This window comes from Pseudophryne corroboree, chromosome 10, assembly GCF_028390025.1.
Source record: "Pseudophryne corroboree isolate aPseCor3 chromosome 10, aPseCor3.hap2, whole genome shotgun sequence".
NCBI lineage: Eukaryota > Metazoa > Chordata > Amphibia > Anura > Myobatrachidae > Pseudophryne > Pseudophryne corroboree.
The window spans coordinates 220888754-220911307 of record NC_086453.1 but is presented as its reverse complement, the minus strand read 5'-3'; the positions used below and the strand labels follow the sequence as shown (position 1 = coordinate 220911307).

The 22554-nt window shown below is 49.1% G+C and overlaps 1 protein-coding gene across 2 annotated transcripts in view; it reads right to left on the bottom strand.

Annotated features, from left to right (window-relative positions):
• The window catches only part of TNFRSF14 (TNF receptor superfamily member 14), a 382534-nt gene that overhangs the window by 299969 nt on the left and 60011 nt on the right, over positions 1-22554 (bottom strand). For both annotated transcript variants that reach the window (XR_010188639.1, XM_063943094.1), the window contains exon 2: positions 13092-13173. Coding sequence is in view for 1 of the 2 variants with exons in the window: in XM_063943094.1 (XP_063799164.1) it covers positions 13092-13173 (82 nt within the window). In the remaining variant the exon portion in view is untranslated. The remainder of the gene's footprint in view (positions 1-13091; positions 13174-22554) is intronic.

The following is a 22554-nucleotide window of genomic DNA, read 5'->3' as shown; positions in this document are numbered from 1 at the left end:
TGGGTTTCTGCACTAGAAATAGGGTCGAATAATAACCTCTGCCCCGCTGGGACAACCACTCCTGTACGAGGAGGGACCCTACCACCGTTTGTAGAGCCTGCGCCTTCAACGGGTCTGAAGGGAGTACCGTAGTGCAGAACTGATGAGGGGGACGTCTCTTGAAGGAGACAGCGTACCCGTGAGAGATAACTTCCAGTACCCAAGCGTCTGAAGTGGTCTTTAACCAGACCTGGGTGAACTGTAGAAGTCAGCCTCCCACCCTGGGGAGGCCCGCCCCGTCCCGTCATACAGCAGGCTTATTTTGTTTTGAAGCAGGCTGATGAGCTGCCCAGGACAGTTTCATCTTGGACTTGATGGTCTTGGGAGCACGAGACTGACTGGGGTAAGACTGACCCTTGGCTTTCCCTTGAGGTCAAAAGGAAAGAAAAGTGGTAGTCTTTGCCTTCTGTGTAGAAGGATTAGTAGGACGAAGAAAAGCAGTTTTAGCAGCTGCTAACTCAGACACTATTTTATTCAGGTCCTCTCCAAATAAAATGTCCCCAGTAAAGGGGAGTACCTCCAAGGTCTTCTTGAAGTCCAAATCCACTATCCACGACCTTAACCACAGTATGCAGCGAGTCAGGACAGACGTAGATGATGCTTTGGCTGCCAGCACCCCGCCTCAGATTACGCCTGACATTTAGAACACAGACCATCACACAATACTTCCCCCTCAGGTAAACCTCTGCAGCATGCCTTGCAATTCACAGGAGCCCCCAGAGTTTTACTGCCCTTATTGTTAGACATTTTAATAAAGCAACAATCAGGCTTTCTCTAACGTCCTAGAGGATGCTGGGGACTCCGTAAGGACCATTGGGATAGACGGGCTCCGCAGGAGACATGGGCACTTTAAGAAAGAATTTAGTTCCTGGTGTGCACTGGCTCCTCCCTCTATGCCCCTCCTCCAGACCTCAGTTTGATACTGTGCCCAGACGAGCTGGGTGCTTTTCAGTGAGCTCTCCTGAGTTTACTGATAGAAAGTATTTTGTTAGGTTTTTTATTTTCAGGGAGCTCTGCTGGTAACAGACTCCCTGCATCGTGGGACAGAGGGGAGAGAAGCAGCCCTACTCTCTGAAGCTAGGTCCTGCTTCTTAGGCTACTGGACACCATTAGCTCCAGAGGGATTGGTACGCAGGATCTCACCCTCGCCGTCCGCCCCGTAGCCGCGCCGCCGTCCCCTCGCAGAGCCGGAAGATAGAAGCCGGGTGAGTATGAGAAGAAAAGAAGACTTCAGAGGCGGCAGAAGACTTCATGATCTTCACTGAGGTAACGCACAGCACTGCAGCTGTGCGCCATTGCTCCCACACACCTCACATACTCCGGTCACTGTAAGGGTGCAGGGCGCAGGGGGGGGCGCCCTGGGCAGCAATATAAACCTCTTATTTGGCAAAAGGAGCATATATACAGCTGGACACTGTATATATGCATGAGCCCCCGCCAATTTTACACTTTTAGCGGGACAGAAGCCTGCCGTCGAGGGGGCGGGGCTTCTCCCTCAGCACTCACCAGCGCCATGTTTTTCTCCACAGTACCCCTGAGAGGAAGCTCCCCGGACTCTCCCCTGCTTATACCACAGTAGAAGAGAGGGTTTTAAAGAAGAGGGAGGGCACATAATTCGGCGCAGATAATAACAGCGCTACTGGGTAAACATTAAATTGCTGTGTTTTTTCCTGGGTCATATAGCGTTGGGGTGTGTGCTGGCATACTATCCCTCTGTCTCTCCAAAGGGCCTTGTGGGGGAATTATCTTCAGATGAGCATTCCCTGAGTGTGTGGTGTGTCGGTACGTGTGTGTCGACATGTCTGAGGTAAAAGGCTCCCCTAAGGAGGAGATGGAGCAAATGTGTGTGTGAGTGGTGTCTCCGTCAACAACGCCGACACCTGATTGGATATGTGAAATAAAGTGCTGAGGTAAATTTATTGCACAAAAGATTAGAGAACAGACAGTGAATCTACACAGGTCTGTCCCTATGTCGCAGAGACCTTCAGAGTCTCACAATGCTCACTATCCAAAATAATAGACACTGATATCGACACGGAGTCTGACTCGAGTGTCGACTATGACTATGACCAGGACTAGATCCTGGTGACCACGGACGCGAGCCTCCGAGGCTGGGGAGCAGTCACACAGGGAAGAAATTTCCAAGGTCTTTGGTCAAGTCAAGAGACTTGTCTTCACATCAACATATTGGAACTAAGGGCCATATACAACGCCCTACGTCAAGCGGAGAATTTTCTTCGCGACCAACCGGTTCTGATCCAGTCAGACAACATCACCGCAGTAGCTCATGTAAACCGCCAAGGCGGCACAAGGAGCAGAGTGTCGATGGCGAAAGCCACCAGAATTCTTCGCTGGGCGGAGAATCATGTAAGAGCACTGTCAACAGTGTTCATTCCGGAAGTGAACAACTGGGAAGCAGACTTCCTCACCAGACATATGTCCTGTAGAGTGGAGACTTCATCAGGAAGTCTTCGCACAGATTGCAGTTCGGTGGGGACTGCCACAGATAGACAGGATGGCGTCCCGCCTCAACAAAAAGCTGCAGAGTTATTGCGCCTGGTCAAGAGACCCTCAGGCAGTAGCGGTAGACGCCCTAGTGACACCGTGGGTGTTCCAGTCAATCTATGTATTTCCTCCTCTTCCTCTCATACCCAAGGGTTGAGAATAATAAGAAAAAGGAGGAGTGAGAACAATCCTCATTGTTCCAGATTGGCCACGAAGGATCTGGTATCCGGATCTGCAGGAAATGCTTACAGAAAATCCGTGGCCTCTTCCTCTAAGGCAGGACCTGTTGCAACAGGGCCTATGTCTGTTCCAAGACTTACCGCGGCTGCGTTTGACGGCATGGCGGCTGAACGCCGGATCCTAGCGGAAAAGGCATTCCAGATGAGGTCATTCCTACGCTGATAAAGGCTAGGAAGGACGTGACATCTTAACATTATCACCGTATATGGCGAAAATATGTTTCTTGGTGTGAGGCCAGGAATGCTCCTACGGAAGAATTCCATCTGGGCCGTTTCCTTCACTTCCTACAAACTGGAGTGAATTTGGGCCTAAAACTTAGGCTCCATTAAGGTTCAGATTTCGGCCCTATCCATTTTCTTTCAAAAAGAGTTGGCTTCTATACCAGAAGTTCAGACGTTTGTAAAAGGAGTGCTGCGTATTCAGCCTCCTTTTGTGCCTCCGGTGGCACCTTCGGATCTTAATGTGGTGTTAAGTTTCCTAAAGTCACACTGGTTTGAACCACTTAAAACGGCGGAGTTAAAATATCTCACGTGGAAGGTGGTCATGTTATTAGCCCTGGCTTCGGCTAGACGTGTGTCAGAATTAGCGGCTTTGTCACATAAAAGCCCCTATCTGGTTTTCCATATGGATAGAGCAGAATTGCGGACCCGTTCGCAATTTCTGCCGAAAGAGGTATCATCCTTTCATATGAACCAACCTATTGTGGTGCCTGTGGCTACACCTGACTTGGAGGATTCCGAGTTACTTGATATGGTCAGGGCTTTGAAAATTTACGTGGCCAGAACGGCTAGAGTCAGGAAAACTGAAGCGCTGTTTGTCCTGTATGCATCCAACAAGATTGGTGCCCCTGCTTCAAAGCAAACTATTGCTCGCTGGATTTGTAACACGATTCAGCAAGCGCATTCTACGGCTGGATTGCCGTTACCAAAATCGGTCAAGGCCCATTCCACTAGGAAGGTGGGCTCTTCTTGGGCGGCTGCCCGGGGGGTCTCGGCACTACAGCTGTGTCGAGCTGCTACTTGGTCGGGTTCAAACACTTTTGCAAAATTCTATGGGTTTGATACCCTGGCTGAGGAGGACCTCATGTTTGCTCAATCGGTGCTGCAGAGTCATCCGCACTCTCCCGCCCGTTTGGGAGCTTTGGTATAATCCCCATGGTCCTTACGGAGTCCCCAGCATCCTCTAGGACGTTAGAGAAAATAGGATTTTACTTACCGGTAAATCTATTTCTCGTAGTCCGTAGAGGATGCTGGGCGCCCGTCCCAAGTGCGGACTTCTTCTGCAATACTTGTATATAGTTATTGCTTAAATAAGGGTTACGGTATAGTTGCATCGGTCTTGCAATTATGGTATGCTGTTTTCATACTGTTAACTGGGTAGTTATCACAAGTTATACGGTGTGATTGGTGTGGCTGATATGAATCTAGCCCTTGGATTAACAAAATCCTTTCCTTGTACTGTCCATCTCCTCTGGGCACAGTTTCTCTAACTGAGGTCTGAAGGAGGGGCATAGAGGGAGGAGCCAGTGCACACCAGGAACTAAATTCTTTCTTAAAGTGCCCATGTCTCCTGCGGAGCTCGTCTATCCCCATGGTCCTTACGGAGTCCCCAGCATCCTCTACGGACTACGAGAAATAGATTTACCGGTAAGCAAAACCTTATTATTAGTATGATGAAGCTAAACAGAGTACACAACCAGCGGACAAAGTACACAACCAGCTTAAGAGTACACACACTTGTGAACTAAATCCCAGTGTACGCGACTGTAACACAGTAAAATATTCGTATAGCGATAAGTACACTATATTAGAGGACCCTGACGCACCTAGTCCCTTCGGGCACAGAACATAGTGATAGCTACCTTAGATGTGATACACATGAGAGTGAAACCATACAGCAGGTACAGGCACACACAGTCACAGGCAATGTAGCAATTGTTGTAAGCACAGTAAAACTGCACTGGACTAGTGTATGTGTGTGTATATATATATATATATATATATATATAAAAACACAGCATGGTACACTCTTTCTTAACTAACGATGTCTGTAAGAAGAAATGTAGAATACTCAAGTGTCTGTAAAGTCTCAGCACTGTATACAGGCGGCTCTACAGGTGAGACCTTGCCCTGCAATCCCAGAGACCAGTAGCAGCTATGCCCAGCGTCTCTGTAAGGAACTGAGGGAAGTGTCAAGCAGCTCCAGGGTGGGAAATCTGTTAGGAGATGGCACCATGGGCCGGGGGAGGGGCTACATGTCAAGCGCCGACTCCCCTATGCTGAACCTCACCGCCGGTACTATGCAGCCTTACAATAGGGGCGCTAGTACACCCGACCTGTACGCCTATGCCCTGGCGGATATATTGGAGTCCCTGCTCTGTGACAGTGTCCACGCCAGCGTAGCAGTCCGTCTCCCTAGACTGCAGCTAGGAACCCGATTTAGTGGTGGGTCCCGCCTGGGGGCCTCTCTTACCTCCTCCCCGTAGCAGCCACGCGAACCAGGAGAGCATCTGCGACCGTGTGCCCAAGTTGGAGCGTCTCCGCCGCAAGTATCCGAGATCTGTGCCGCTTGGGAGGTGACCGTGACGCAGCACTGAATGTCACCCTGACATAACAGTGCTGCGGCCCTTGAAGTCTTCTAAGCTTTTTCAGGGCTGCCCAGTGCAGCCCGCCTTTTAGGTGACCTGCAGGCACCACTTGAAACTGAGCTCTCAGTGCCTGGAGGCGGGGTTATAGAGGAGGCCCCAATGCATCCTGGGACAGTCAAAGTTTTGCCTGATGGTGCCTCTGGATCAAGATCCCGCTCTACACCCCAATGTTTTCCCTGTGGAACAGTATAACCCGCTGCAGAAATGACAATTAAACTGGACATACACTATACAATTATCTGGCAGATTACCTGTCAGATCTGGCTGGTTGGAATGAAAATCTGATAGTGGATCAGAGCAAATCACAATCGAACATTTGCTACCAAACACTGGAAAATGAACAAACTCTGGGGGTCATTCCGAGTTGTTCGCTCGGTATTTTTTTCTCGCAACGGAGCGATTAGTCGCTAATGCGCATGCGCAATGCCCGCAGTGCGACTGCGCCAAGTAAATTTGCTATGCAGTTAGGTATTTTACTCACGGCATTACGAGGTTTTTTCTTCGTTCTGGTGATCGTAATGTGATTGACAGGAAGTGGGTGTTTCTGGGCGGAAACTGGCCGTTTTATGGGTGTGTGCGAAAAAAAGCTACCGTTTCTGGGAAAAACGCGGGAGTGGTTGGAGAAACGGAGGAGTGTCTGGCCGAACGCTGGGTGTGTTTGTGACGTCAAACCAGGAACGACAAGCACTGAACTGATCGCAGTTGCCGAGTAAGTGTGGAGCTACTCAGAAACTGCTAAGAAGTGTCTATTCGCAATTTTGAGAATCTTTCGTTCGCAATTTTGATAAGCTAAGATTCACTCCCAGTAGGCGGCGGCTTAGCGTGTGCAAAGCTGCTAAAAGCAGCTTGCGAGTGAACAACTCGGAATGAGGGCCCCTGTCCGTGATTTAACCAATTTGTATGAACAACAGTTTTTGTAAATTTTCCAGTGTTTGGGAGCAAATGTTCGATTGTCATTTACCCTGATCCACTACCAGATTTTCATTCCAACCAGCCAGATTATCTGCCAGATAATTGTATAGTGTATGCCCAGCTTTAGGAACCAATTGGTTGGTAGTTTATCTCTCTACACTTTATCACCCCTGAAGGCTTAATACATCTGTTCCGCCAAGGCTTAGTACATCTCCCCCGAGAGGAGGCCACCAGAGGGATCTCCATCCTGGTTTCTGCCTAGACAAAGTAGTGTTCCAGGTTATGTACAGAGTACTGACATGCTAATATGAGAGAGATAATTGGTTACATTGGCCAGCTTCTCCACTTAATCTCTCCAATGCTTGATACATCTCTCCCTTAAAAAATAAGATTTTACATTCCGGTAAATCTATTTTTCGTAGTACGTAGAGGAAGCTGGGGACTCCGTAAGGACCATGGGGATAGACGGGCTCTGCAGGAGACATGGGCACTTTAAGAAAGAATTTAGTTCCTGGTGTGCACTGGCTCCTCCCTCTATGCCCCTCCTCCAGACCTCAGTTAGAGAAACTGTGCCCAGAGGAGACTGACAGTACAAGGAAAGGATTTTGGTAATCCAAGGGCAAGATTCATACCAGCCACACAAATCACACCGTATAACTCGTGATAACAACCCAGTTAACAGTATGACAAATAACATAGCATCAGTTCATGCCCGATGCAACAATAACGTAACCCTTATTGAAGCAATAACTATATACAAGTATTGCAGAAGAAGTCCGCACTTGGGACGGGCGCCCAGCATCCACTACGGACTACGAGAAATAGATTTACCGGTAAGTAAAATCTTATTTTCTCTAACGTCCTAGAGGATGCTGGGGTCTCCGTAAGGACCATGGGGATTATACCAAAGCTCCCAAACGGACGGGAGAGTGCGGATGACTCTGCAGCACCGATTGAGCAAACATGAGGTCCTCCTCAGCCAGGGTATCAAACTTATAGAATTTTGCAAAGGTGTTTGAACCCGACCAAGTAGCAGCTCGACACAGCTGTAGTGCCGAGACCCCTCGGGCAGCCGCCCAAGAAGAGCCCACTTTCCTAGTGGAATGGGCATTGACCGATTTAGGTAACGGCAATCCTGCCGTAGAAAGCGCCTGCTGAATCGTGTTACAGATCCAGCGAGCAATAGTCTGCTTTGAAGCAGGGCCGCCAAGCTTGTTGGCTGCATACAGAACAAACAGTGCTTCTGTTTTCCGGACTCTAGCCATCCTGGCTACATACATTTTCAAAGCCCTGACCACATCAAGAGACTCCTCTAAGTCCCGTGTAGCCACAGGCACCACAATAGGTTGGTTCATATGAAAGGATGAAACCACTTTTGGCAGGAACTGAGGACGTGTCCGCAATTCCGCTCTATCCATATGGAAAACCAGATAGGGGCTTTTATGTGACAAAGCCGCTAATTCCGACACTCGCCTAGCCGAAGCCAGGGCTAATAACATGACCACCTTCCACGTGAGATATTTCAACTCCACCGTTTTAAGTGGTTCAAACCAGTGTGACTTTAGGAAACTTAACACCACATTAAGGTCCCAAGGCGCCACCGGAGGCACATAAGGAGGCTGAATATGCAGTACTCCCTTTACAAAAGTCTGAACTTCTGGGAGAGAAGCCAATTCTTTTTGAAAGAAAATGGATAGGGCCGAAATCTGGACCTTAATGGAGCCTAATTTAAGGCCCAAATCCACTCCAGTTTGTAGGAAGTGAAGGAAACGGCCCAGATGGAATTCTTCTGTAGGAGCATTCTTGGTCTCACACCAAGAAACATATCTACGCCATATACGGTGATAATGTTTTGCTGTTACTTCCTTCCTAGCCTTTATCAGCGTAGGGATAACCTCAACCGGAATGCCCTTTTCTGCTAGGATCCGGCATTCAACCGCCATACCGTCAAATGCAGCCGCGGTAAGTCTTGGAACAGACAGGGTCCCTGTTGCAACAGGTCCTGTCTTAGAGGAAGATGCCACGGATCTTCTGTGAGCATTTCCTGCAGATCTGGATACCAGGTCCGTCGTGGCCAATCTGGAACAATGAGGATTGTTCTCACTCCTTTTCTTCTTATCATCCTCAACACCTTGGGTATGAGAGGAAGAGGAGGAAATACATAGACTGACCGGAACACCCACGGTGTCACTAGGGCGTCTACCGCTACTGCCTGAGGGTCTCTGGACCTGGCGCAATACCTCTGTAGCTTATTGTTGAAGCAGGACGCCATCATGTCTATCTGTGGCAGTTCCCAGCGACCCACAATCTGTGCGAAGACTTCTGGATGAAGTCCCCACTCTCCCGGGTGTAGGTCGCGTCTGCTGAGGAAGTCTGCTTCCCAGTTGTCCACTCCCGGAATGAACACTGCTGACAGTGCGCTTACATGATTCTCCACCCAGCAAAGAATTCTGGTGGCTTCCGCCATTGCCACTCTGCTCCCTGTGCCGCCTTGGCGGTTTACATGAGCCACTGCGGTGATGTTGTCTGACTGGATCAGAACTGGTTGGTCACGAAGTAAGGTCTCCGCTTGACGTAGGGCGTTGTATATGGCCCTTAGTTCCAGGATGTTGATGTGAAGACAAGTCTCTTGACTTGACCAAAGACCTTTGAAATTTCTTCCCTGTGTGACTGCTCCCCAACCTCGGAGGCTTGCGTCCGTGGTCACCAGGATCCAATCCTGAATGCCGAATCTGCGGCCCTCGAGAAGGTGAGCACTCTGCAGCCACCACAGGAGTGACACCCTGGCCCTGGGGGACAGGGTGATCAACCGATGCATCTGTAGATGTGACCCGGACCACTTGTCCAGCAGATCCCATTGGAAAGTCCTCGCATGGAACCTGCCAAAGGGAATGGCCTCGTATGACGCCACCAACTTTCGAGTGCACTGACACCTGTCTTGATTTCAAAAGGTTCCTGACCAGAGTCATAAGTTCCTGGGCTTTTTCTATCGGAAGATAAACCCTTTTCTGGGTCGTATCCAGAATCATGCCCAAGAAAGGCAGACGAGTCGTAGGAACCAACTGCGACTTTGGAATATTGAGAATCCAGCCGTGTTGCTGTAACACTTTCAGTTAAAGAGATACGCTGTTCAGCAACTGCTCTCTTGATCTTGCTTTTATGAGGAGATCGTCCAAGTACGGGATAATTGTGACACCTTGCTTCCGCAGGAGCACCATCATTTCCGCCATTACCTTGGTGAAAATCCTCGGGGCCGTTGAGAGACCAAACGGCAACGTCTGAAATTGGTAATGACAGTCCTGTACCGCAAATCTTAGGTACGCCTGATGAGGAGGATAAATGGAGACATGAAGGTACGCATCCTTTATGTCCAGTGACACCATAAAATCCCCCCCTTCCAGGCTTGCGATGACCGCTCTTAGCGATTCCATCTTGAACTTGAACCTTTTCAAGTATAGGTTCAGAGATTTTAAATTCAATATGGGTCTGACCGAACCGTCCGGCTTCGGAACTACAAACATGGTCGAATAATAACCCCTTCCCTGTTGAAGGAGGGGAACCTTGACCACCACCTGCTGAAGATACAATTTTTGTATAGCATTTAACACTATCTCCCTCTCTAGGGGGGAAGCTGGTAGGGCCGATTTGAAATACCGGCGAGGAGGCACCTCTTCGAATTCCAGCTTGTAACCCTGAGACACAATTTCTATTGCCCAGGGATCCACCTGGGAGTGAACCCACATGTGGCTGAAATTCCGAAGACGCGCCCCCCACTGGGCCCGACTCCGCCAGTGGAGCCCCAGCGTCATGCGGTGGATTTTGCAGAGGTCGGGGAGGACTTCTGTTCCTGGGAACTAGCTGTGTTGTGTAGCTTCTTTCCTCTGCCCCTACCTCTGGCAAGAAAGGACGCACCTCGGACTTTCTTGTTTCTTTGTGAACGAAAGGACTGCATTTGATAATGCGGTGCTCTCTTAGGCTGTGAGGGAACATAAAGCAAACAAATTTGACTTTCCAGCTGTAGCTGTGGAGACCAGGTCCGAGAGACCTTCCTCACCCCTGTAAGGTAAAACCTCCATATGCCTTTTTGAGTCGGCATCGCCTGTCCATTATCGAGTCCACAGGACCCTTCTGGCAGAGATCGACATAGCGTTTATTCTAGAACCCAGTAGACTAATGTCTCTTTGAGCATCTCTCATATAAAGGACAGCGACTTTAATATGCCCCAGGGTCAATAAAACAGTATCCTTATCTAGGGTATCAATCTCCTCTGATAAGATATCTGTCCATGCCGCCACCGCACTACAGACGCGATTGCTGGTCTGAGTAAGGTACCTGAATGTGTATAAATGGACTTCAGGGTACCCTCCTGTTTGCGATCAGCAGCATCTTTGAGGGTAGCCGTATCCTGGGACGGCAGGGCTACCTTTTTGGATAAGCGTGTTAAAAGCTTTGTCCACCCTAGGGGAGGATTCCCATCGTAACCTATCCGTTGGCGGGAAAGGATACGCCAAAAGAATCCGTTTGGAAATCTGCAGTTTTTTATCTGAAGATTCCCAAGCTTTTTCACATAACTCATTCAGTTCGTGTGAGGGGGAAAAGTTACCTCAGGTTTCTTTCCCTTATACATATACACCCTCGTGTCAGGGACAGGGGTTTCCTCTGTGATGTGCAAAACATCCTTTATCGCTATAATCATATATCGAAGGGATTTAGCCAATTTTGGCTGTAACTTTGCATCATCGTAATCGACACTGGAGTCAGAATCCATGTCGGTATCTGTGTCAACAATTTGGGATAGTGGGCGCTTATGAGACCCTGACGGTCCTTGCGACATAGGATCAGGCACGGGTTGAGACCCTGACTGTCCCAATGCATCAGCTTTGTCTAATCTTTTATGCAAGGAATTAACATTATCATTTAAAACCTTCCACAAATCCATCCAATCAGGTGTTGGCGCCGTCGGCGGAGACACCACATTCATTTGTTCCCGCTCCTCTCCCACATAGCCTTCCTCATCAGACATGTCGACACAAGCGTACCAAGCGTACCACACACACACACACAGGGAATGTCCTTTCTGAAGACAGTTCCCCCATGAGGCCGTTTGGAGAGACAGAGAGAGAGTATGCCAGCACACACCCCAGCGCTATATAACCCAGGAATAACACAGTAACGAAATGTTAACCCAGTAGCTGCTGTTTATATCTTTTTTGCGCCTAATTATGTGCCCCCCCTCTCTTTTCAACCCTCTTCTACCGTGTATCAGCAGGGGAGAGCCTGGGGAGCTTCTTCTCAGCGGTGCTGTGGAGAAAAACATGGCGCTGGTGAGTGCTGAGGGAGAAGCCCCGCCCCCTCGGCGGCGGGCTTCTGTCCTGCTTAAATTGTAATTTTTTTGGCGGGGGCTCATACATATATACAGTGCCCAGCTGTATATATGTGGTCCTTTGCCAATATGAGGTCCCAAATGCTGACCAGGGCGCCCCCCCTGCGCCCTGCACCCTTACAGTGACCGGAGTATGTGAGGTGTGTGGAGCAATGGCGCACAGCTGCAGTGCTGTGCATTACCTTTTGTGAAGATCACAAAGTCTTCTGCCGCCTGTGAAGTCTTCTTTGCTTCTCATACTCACCCGGCTTCTGTCTTCCGGCTCTGCGAGGGGGACGGCGGCGCGGCTCTGGGACGGACGGCGAGGGTGAGTTCCTGCGTACCGATCCCTCTGGAGCTAATGGTGTCCAGTAGCCTAATAAGCAGGACCTAGCTTCAGAGAGTAGGGCTGCTTCTCTCCCCTCAGTCCGACGATGCAGGGAGTCTGTTGCCAGCAGAGCTCCCTGAAAATAAAAAAACCTAACAAAATACTTTCTATCAGCAAACTCAGGAGAGCTCACTGAAAAGCACCCAGCTCCTCTGGGCACAGTATCAAACTGAGGTCTGGAGGAGGGGCATAGAGGGAGGAGCCAGTGCACACCAGGAACTAAATTCTTTTTTAAAGTGCCCATGTCTCCTGCGGAGCCCGTCTATCCCCATGGTCCTTACGGAGTCCCCAGCATCCTCTAGGACGTTAGAGAAATATGCAGTTATAAATGAATGGCTAATGCAATTTCTTTCATAATCTAACAGAAACACAGGTACCTGTAATGGTGTAAACTATCTGCACACTTAATGACTGTGATGGCCCGTAGAAAAGGGCTAGGAGTATTACACAGCATATAGGACCTGACTCAGATGGTATTGCAACTTTGATGGTCTCACAACGAGCGGTCATCGGCAGACTGCGCATGCGGGCCAAGGTACCTTAGCAATGCCGCTCACAGTGAGGAGTCAGTCGCATAGTGATTGACAGGAAGAGGCCATTTGGGGGAAGTAAGGGGTTAAGTCTGTAATATACGCAAGCATGCCTTAACCATTTTCGGGATGAGTCACGGCACGCGACTGTGATCTGGTACACATAAAACATGACACCAGCGTTGCAGCTCCAGCAGCCATTCCTCTTGGCCGAGGAGTAACTCAGGGAGTCAACGTTTTTCATATCTGCATCGCGGTTGCGACTGAGCATGTCACGATGGCTTTGGTGGGTGTCTCTGTTCACTTTTGGGGTGGCAGCTTCACTTACGTTGCCTCGCAGTTCCACCACTAAAAAAAGATCACTGCTGCATCGGAATTGCGACCACACCTGAATCAGGCCCATAGCACAAAAATGAGCCATACTACCAAGAGCTTTCAATCCACATATACAGTATTATTGTCACTTACCTGGTGGGCACATAGGACAGCATACATTACTGATTGCATATTCTCCGGGATTACAGCACAAAACTATAGTCGTGTAAATTGTCTGCAATAAAAAAAAAACACATTAAGCAAACACTCAATAATTTAACCTACATTGCAAATCATGCCTATTTTCAACCAAAAAGCCAGGTTCTCGAACACCCCTGTCAGATCCAGGTCGGACTCTGTTCACATCGCAAACTGGACCCGGCATATTTGCGGGTAGAATCTTTCAGACTGCACCCATGTGCAGTCTTTCTGTTTTGTCAGCGCTTAAAGCGCTGGTGATCCGCCTCTCTCTATGCTTTTAGCGCAACATGGGTCGGGTGACCCAGCTCAAGGCATTTATACCCCTTTCACACTGCACAAATAACTGGGTATCGACCCGTCATATTGCCGGGTCGACACGGGTCGGCGTGCGGTGTGAAAGGGGCATAGCCGAAATCGCGGGTCGCCTGACATGGTAATTCAACCCGGGAATAAAGCAGTGTTATACCTGGGTTGAATACCGGTGTCAGTGGCAGCGTAAACGGGCTCCCGGGTCGATGCGTCCCGGTACCCGTTTACTACAGCAGGGAGAGGCAGTGCGGAGATGATCTCATCTCCCAGCGCCGCCTCCACCTCCGCTGGCTCCGCCCCCGCTGCTATGGCAACCTGCCCGGCATATTGCCGGGTCGGGGAAGCCTGCAGCAGCGGCCAATGCCGGATCCCACCCGGGAAGGACCCGTTCCCAAATCCCGGGTGGGATCCGGCATTGGCAGTGTGAAAGGGGTATTACACAGCAAGCTACTCAGGTCAAAAGCCTGGTAGCTACCTGGGTCAGATTCCAGAGTAACTGGACCCAAGTTCTTTTTCAAGGACCCTTTTCCACAAAGCAGTGACCCAGGCTGCCACAGCATTAACCCGGGTTATTGCAACAGTGGAATAGGGGTATAATTCTACAATAGAAAAAAATTAAGAATTTACTTACCGGTAATTCTGTTTCTCGTAGTCCGTAGTGGATGCTGGGAACTCCGTAAGGACCATGGGGAATAGCGGGCTCCGAAGGAGGCTGGGCACTCTAGAAAGATCTTAGACTACCTGGTGTGCACTGGCTCCTCCCACTATGACCCTCCTCCAAGCCTCAGTTAGGTACTGTGCCCGGACGAGCGTACACAATAAGGAAGGATTTTGAATCCCGGGTAAGACTCATACCAGCCACACCAATCACACCGAACAACTCGTGATATGAAACACAGTTAACAGTATGAAACGATGGAGCCTCTCAACAGATGGCTCAACAATAACCCGATTTAGTTAACAACAACTATGTACAAGTATTGCAGATAGACCGCACTTGGGATGGGCGCCCAGCATCCACTACGGACTACGAGAAACAGAATTACCGGTAAGTAAATTCTTAATTTCTCTAACGTCCTAGTGGATGCTGGGAACTCCGTAAGGACCATGGGGATTATACCAAAGCTCCCAAACGGGCGGGAGAGTGCGGATGACTCTGCAGCACCGAATGAGAGAACTCCAGGTCCTCCTCAGCCAGGGTATCAAATTTATAGAATTTTGCAAACGTGTTTGCCCCTGACCAAGTAGCTGCTCGGCAAAGTTGTAAAGCCGAGACCCCTCGGGCAGCCGCCCAAGATGAGCCCACCTTCCTTGTGGAATGGGCATTGACAGATTTAGGCTGTGGCAGGCCTGCCACAGTATGTGCAAGCTGAATTGTACTACAAATCCAATGAGCAATAGTCTGCTTAGAAGCAGGAGCACCCAGCTTGTTGGGTGCATATAGGATAAACAGCGAGTCAGATTTTCTGACTCCAGCTGTCCTGGAAACATATATTTTCAGGGCCCTGACAACGTCTAGCAACTTGGAGTCCTCCAAATCCTTAGTAGCCGCAGGCACCACAATAGGCTGGTTCAGGTGAAACGCTGACACCACCTTAGGGAGAAACTGGGGACGAGTCCTCAATTCTGCCCTATCCATATGAAAAATCAGATAAGGGCTTTTACATGATAAAGCCGCCAATTCTGACACTCGCCTGGCTGATGCCAGGGCCAATAACATGACCACTTTCCACGTGAGATATTTCAGATCCACGGTTTTTAGTGGCTCAAACCAATGTGATTTTAAGAAATTCAACATCACGTTGAGATCCCACGGTGCCACAGGAGGCACAAATGGGGGCTGAATATGCAGCACTCCTTTCACAAATGTCTGAACTTCAGGTACTGAAGCTAGTTCCTTTTGAAAGAAAATCGACAGAGCCGAGATCTGTACTTTAATGGAGCCTAGTTTTAGGCCCATATTCACTCCTGCTTGCAGGAAATGCAGAAATCGACCCAGTTGAAATTCCTCTGTTGGGGCCTTTTTGGCCTCGCACCATGCAACATATTTCCGCCATATGCGGTGATAATGTTTTGCCGTAACATCTTTCCTGGCTTTAATAAGCGTAGGAATGACTTCCTCCGGAATGCCCTTTTCCTTCAGGATCCGGCGTTCAACCGCCATGCCGTCAAACGCAGCCGCGGTAAGTCTTGGAACAGACAGGGGCCCTGCTGTAGCAGGTCCTGTCTGAGCGGCAGGGACCAAGGGTCCTCTGAGATCATCTCTTGAAGTTCCGGGTACCACGCTCTTCTTGGCCAATCCGGAACCACGAGAATTGTGTTTACTCCTCGCTTTCTTATTATTCTCAGTACCTTTGGTATGAGAGGTAGAGGAGGGAACACATACACTGACCGGTACACCCACGGTGTCACTAGGGCGTCCACCGCTATCGCCTGAGGGTCTCTTGACCTGGCGCAATACTTCTCTAGTTTTTTGTTTATGCGGGACGCCATCATGTCCACCTGTGGACGACCCCATTGATTTACAATCATTTGGAAGACTTCTGGATGAAGTCCCCACTCTCCCGGGTGGAGGTCGTGCCTGCTGAGAAAGTCTGCTTCCCAGTTGTCCACTCCCGGGATGAACACTGCTGACAGTGCTAGTACATGATTCTCCGCCCATCGGAGAATTTTTGTGGCTTCTGCCATCGCCGTCCTGCTTCTTGTGCCGCCCTGTCGATTCACATGGGCGACTGCCGTGATGTTGTCTGACTGGATCAGCACCGGCTGGTGTAGGAGCAGGGATTTTGCTTGACTTAGGGCATTGTAAATGGCCCTTAGTTCCAGAATATTTATGTGAAGGGCAGTCTCCTGACTTGACCATAGTCCCTGGAAATTTCTTCCCTTTGTGACTGCCCCCCAGCCTCGTAGGCTGGCATCCGTGGTCACCAGGACCCAGTCCTGTATGCCGAATCTGCGGCCCTCCAGAAGATGAGCACTGTTCAGCCACCACAGAAGAGACACCCTGGTTCGTGGAGACAGGGTTATTAAACGATGCATCTGAAGATGCGATCCGGACCACTTGTCCAACAGGTTCCACTGAAAGATTCTGGCATGGAACCTGCCGAATGGAATTGCTTCGTAAGAAGCTACCATCTTTCCCAGGACTCGCGTGCAGTGATGCACCGATACCTGTTTTGGTTTTAGGAGGTCTCTGACTAGAGAAGACAACTCCCTGGCTTTCTCCTCCGGGAGAAACACTTTTTTCTGGGCCGTGTCCAGAATCATTCCCAGGAACATTAGACGTGTCGTGGGGACCAGCTGTGACTTTGGGATATTCAGAATCCAACCGTGCTGGCTCAGCACTTCCTGAGATAGTGCTACTCCCACTAACAACTGTTCCTTGGATCGTGCCTTTATTAGGAGATCGTCCAAGTATGGGATAATTAAAACTCCCTTTTTTCGAAGGAGTATCATCATTTCCGCCATAACCTTGGTAAATACCCTCGGTGCCGTGGAGAGTCCAAACGGCAGCGTCTGGAATTGGTAATGGCAATCCTGTACCACAAATCTGAGGTACTCCTGGTGAGAATTGTAAATGGGGACATGTAGGTAAGCATCCTTGATGTCCAGGGATACCATGTAATCCCCCTCGTCCAGGCTTGCAATAACCGCCCTGAGCGATTCCATCTTGAACTTGAATTTTTTTATGTATGTGTTCAAGGACTTCAAATTTAGAATGGGTCTCACCGAACCGTCCGGTTTCGGTACCACAAATAGTGTGGAATAGTAACCCCGGCCTTGTTGAAGTAGGGGTACCTTGATTATCACCTGCTGGGAATACAGCTTGTGAATTGCCGCTAGCACTGCCTCCCTGTCTGAGGGAGCAATCGGCAAGGCGGATTTTAGGAAACGGCGGGGTGGAATCGCCTCGAATTCCAGCCTGTATCCTTGAGATACTATTTGAAGGATCCAGGGATCCACCTGTGAGCGAACCCACTGATCGCTGAAATTCCTGAGGCGGGCCCCCACCGTACCCGGCTCCGCTTGTGAAGCCCCACCGTCATGCGGCGGACTTGGAAGAGGAAGCGGGGGAGGACTTTTGTTCCTGGGAACCTGCTGTTTGCTGCAGCCTTTTTCCCCTGCCTCTGCCTCTTGACAGAAAAGACCCTCCTTTTCCCCGCTTATTTTTCTGGGATCGAAAGGACTGAACCTGATAAAATGGCGCCTTCTTAGGCTGCGAGGGGACATGGGGTAAAAATGCTGACTTCCCAGACGTTGCTGTGGAAACTAGGTCGGAGAGACCATCCCCAAATAATTCCTCCCCTTTATAAGGCAAAACTTCCATGTGCCTTTTGGACTCTGCATCTCCAGTCCACTGGCGAGTCCATAAGCATCTCCTAGCAGAAATAGATAGTGCACTTACTTTAGATGCCAGCCGGCAGATTTCCCTCTGTGCATCTCTCATGTATAAGACTGAGTCTTTTATATGGTCAATTGTTAACAGGATCGTGTCTCTGTCTAGTGTGTCAATATTTTCTGACAGGTTATCTGACCATGCAGCGGCAGCACTGCACATCCAAGCTGACGCAATTGCTGGTCTGAGTATAATGCCTGAGTGTGTATATACAGACTTCAGGATCGCCTCCTGCCTTCTATCAGCAGGTTCCTTAAGGGCGGCCGTATCCTGGGATGGTAGTGCCACCTTTTTTGACAAACGTGTGAGCGCTTTATCCACCCTCGGGGGTGTTTCCCAACGTAACCTATCCTCTGGCGGGAAAGGGAACGCCATTAGTAATTTCTTAGGAATCACCAATTTCTTATCAGGGGAAGCCCACGCTTCTTCACATACTTCATTTAATTCATCTGACGGGGGAAAAACTACAGGTAGTTTTTTCTCCCCAAACATAATACCCTTTTTTGTGGTACCTGGATGTAAATCAGAAATATTTAACACCTCTTTCATTGCCTCAATCATGCAGCGAATGGCCTTAACGGGCATTAAATTTGACTCATCGTCGTCGACACTGGCGTCAGTATCCGTGTCGACATCTACTTGTGCCACCTGAGATAACGGGCGTTTTAGAGCCCCTGATGACTTTTGAGACCCTTGGACAGGCACGAGCTGAAGACTCGGCTGTCCCACAGTCGGCATGTCGTCTAATTTTTTATGTAAGGAGTCTATACGTGCACTCATTTCTTGCCATAATACCATCCACTCAGGTGTCTGCCCCGCAGGGGGTGACATCTCTGCTAAAGGCATCTGCTCCCCCTCCACATCATTATCCTCCTCAAACATGTCGACACAGCCGTACCGACACACTCCACACACACAGGGAATGCTCAAATAGAGGACAGGACCCACAAAAGCCCTTTGGGGGGACAGAGTAAGAGTATGCCAGCACACACCAGAGCGCTATATATATACAGGGACTAACTGAGTTATGTCCCTAATAGCTGCTTATACTGTATACAGTGCCAATTTAGTGCCCCCCTCTCTTTTCCCTCTTACTGTACTGTAGAAATGCAGGGAAGAGCCAGGGAGCTTCCTTCCAGCCGAGCTGTGAGGGAAAAATGGCGCCAGTGTGCTGAGGAGATAGGCTCCGCCCCTTTTTCGCGGCCTATTCTCCCGCTTTTTTGGGGATTCTGGCAGGGGTATTTACCTCATATATAGCCCCAGGGGCTATATATTGAGGTATTTTAGCCAGCCAAGGTGTTTTTATTGCTGCCTCAGGGCGCACCCCCCCAGCGCCCTGCACCCTCAGTGACCGGAGTGTGAAGTGTGTATGAGGAGCAATGGCGCACAGCTGCAGTGCTGTGCGCTACCTTGGTGAAGACAGGATGTCTTCATGCCGCCGATTTTCCGGACCATCTTCCTGCTTCTGGCTCTGTAAGGGGGACGGCGGCGCGGCTCCGGGACCGAACATCAAGGCTGGGCCTGCGGTCGATCCCTCTGGAGCTAATGGTGTCCAGTAGCCTAAGAAGCCCAATCCGGCTGCAAGCAGGCGAGTTCGCTTCTTCTCCCCTTAGTCCCTCGCTGCAGTGAGCCTGTTGCCAGCAGGTCTCACTGAAAAAAAAAAAAATTCTAAGACTATAACTTTCTAAGAGCTCAGGAGAGCCCCTAGTGTGCATCCAACCTCGGCCGGGCACGAAATCTAACTGAGGCTTGGAGGAGGGTCATAGTGGGAGGAGCCAGTGCACACCAGGTAGTCTAAGATCTTTCTAGAGTGCCCAGCCTCCTTCGGAGCCCGCTATTCCCCATGGTCCTTACGGAGTTCCCAGCATCCACTAGGACGTTAGAGAAAAATAAAAAATTCGGGGGGGGGGGAAATCACACATTGGAATCTGTGCCACTGTGGGCAAGAACAGACACTGAAACCAGTTACACTACCTTCTACATACATCGAATAAACACAATTTGTTTTTAATCCTTTCTTCTGCACACGGCCAAGGGGAGAGTAGGAACTACCTTTGGGTACCATAAATGACCTTAAATGAACTTGCACAGTGAGAAACACACCACTGTGTGCTATATTGTGAACTCAGCGACACAGCCCACAAAGTTTCACTGAAAGTAGAGCAGCCAATGCCACCAATGGCAAGAGTGGCTCTGCTAAGTGGTTCTCACATGCAGCCACAGTGTTTTGCTTTGTCTGCGCCAAAACTTCAACATCGTTGCAAACATAATAAAATACTTCTGGGATACTTTGCCACTGAAAACTTTTACCTAAGATTCACTGTTAAAGCCTAATTTAGATCAACGCTTCCTAATGGGCCCTACACACTTGGTGACAGCTTTGAAAGATAAGAACGATTTCCTTCAAAAATTAATGCTAAATCACTCATATCTTTCAGTGTGTATGCAACAACGATGAACGATGTGTGTTCCCGCAATCGTTCATCATTGATTGATCATCGTTTAAATATGCAAACCAATTTGGACGATACTGATGTATGTAATGTCATATCATCCAAATCGACTACAGTTATCGTCCTGTGTGTATGCTTAAAATCGCTGAAGACAAATCGGCCAACGATAAGTGTGTAGGGCCCATAACAGTGAGTGTGGCCATGTCAGTCACAAAGGGGTGTGACGAACTCCCAGGGTGTGCCAAGCACTCTTTATGGCTCAAGCTTGGCCAACCTGTGGCTCTCCAAGTCCCAGCATGCTTTACCAGCTGATCGCAGAACCTGCTCTATAATACAGAGTAGCAGAGAACAGTACATACCACTTATCCCACCCCACCCCCCTCTTCCCCATGGGACAGACATCATATTCATGTTTTATGTAACAGTTTTTGAACCATCCTATTTTTGTAACACCTCTGCAGCTAGCATCAGATAAATTCCATGATAACCAGTAACGCCGATAAAGCTTAAGGAAACTTGTCTTGAAAAACTGTTATCAGATGTTGTGGCCCAACTGAAAAAGCATACAGTAGTTGGAATGATTTCCAAATTCTGAGAGAATACATGTTTACTCCAATGCCAAAGTTAGCCTAGGCTAATAAAGAAAGTGATTCCTTTTTGGGGCACTCTTGTGTATGTAAATAATAAATAATAAGATTTTACTCACCGGTAAATCTATTTCTCGTAGTCCGTAGTGGATGCTGGGACTCCGTAAGGACCATGGGGAATAGCGGCTCCGCAGGAGACTGGGCACAACTAAAGAAAGATTTAGAACTACCTGGTGTGCACTGGCTCCTCCCACTATGACCCTCCTCCAGACCTCAGTTAGGATACTGTGCCCGGAAGAGCTGACACAATAAGGAAGGATTTTGAATCCCGGGTAAGACTCATACCAGCCACACCAATCACACCGTATAACTCGTGATACTATACCCAGTTAACAGTATGAAATATAACTGAGCCTCTCAACAGATGGCTCAACAATAACCCTTTAGTTAGGCAATAACTATATACAAGTATTGTAGACAATCCGCACTTGGGATGGGCGCCCAGCATCCACTACGGACTACGAGAAATAGATTTACCGGTGAGTAAAATCTTATTTTCTCTGACGTCCTAAGTGGATGCTGGGACTCCGTAAGGACCATGGGGATTATACCAAAGCTCCCAAACGGGCGGGAGAGTGCGGATGACTCTGCAGCACCGAATGAGCAAACTCTAGGTCCTCCTCAGCCAGGGTATCAAACTTGTAGACTCTTGCAAAAGTGTTTGAACCCGACCAAGTAACAGCTCGGCAAATTTGTAAAGCCGAGACCCCTCGGGCAGCCGCCCAAGAAGAGCTCACTTTCCTCGTGGAATGGGCTTCTACTGATTTAGGATGCAGCAGTCCAGCCGCAGAATATGCAAGTTGAATCGTGCTACAGATCCAGCGAGCAATAGTCTGCTTAGAAGCAGGAGCACCCAGCTTGTTGGGTGCATACAGGATAAATAGCGAGTCAGTTTTCCTGACTCCAGCCGTCCTGGAAACATATATTTTTCAGGGCCCTGACTACGTCCAGTAACTTGGAATCCTCCAAGTCCCAAGTAGCCGCAGGCACCACAATAGGTTGGTTCACATGAAAAACTGATACCACCTTAGGAAGGAATTGGGAACAAGTCCTCAATTCCGCCCTATCCATATAAAAAAAATTAGATAAGGGCTTTTGCATGATAAAGCCGCTAATTCTGATACACGCCTGGCCGACGCCAAGGCCAACAGCATGACCACTTTCCACGTGAGGTATCAGAATCAGAATCAGCTTTATTGGCCAGGTGTACTCACGTACACTAGGAATTCTTTGTGGTACAATGCATCGCCAAGCAGCAACATGAAGGGGGAATACATAGTCTCCACGGATTTAAGTGGCTCAACCCAATGCGACTTCAGGAAATCCAACACCACGTTGAGATCCCACGGTGCCACTGGAGGCACAAACGGGGCTGACTATGCAGCACTCCCTTAACAAAAGTCTGAACTTCAGGCAGTGAAGTCAGTTCTAATTTGGAAGAAATTCGATAGAGCCGAAATCTGGACCTTAATGGAACCCAATTTTAGGCCCATAGTCACCCCTGACTGTAGGAAGTGCAGAAATCGACCTAGCTGAAATTCCTCCATTGGGGCCTTCCTAGCCTCACAGCACGCAACATATTTCCGCCATATGCGGTGATAATGGTTTGC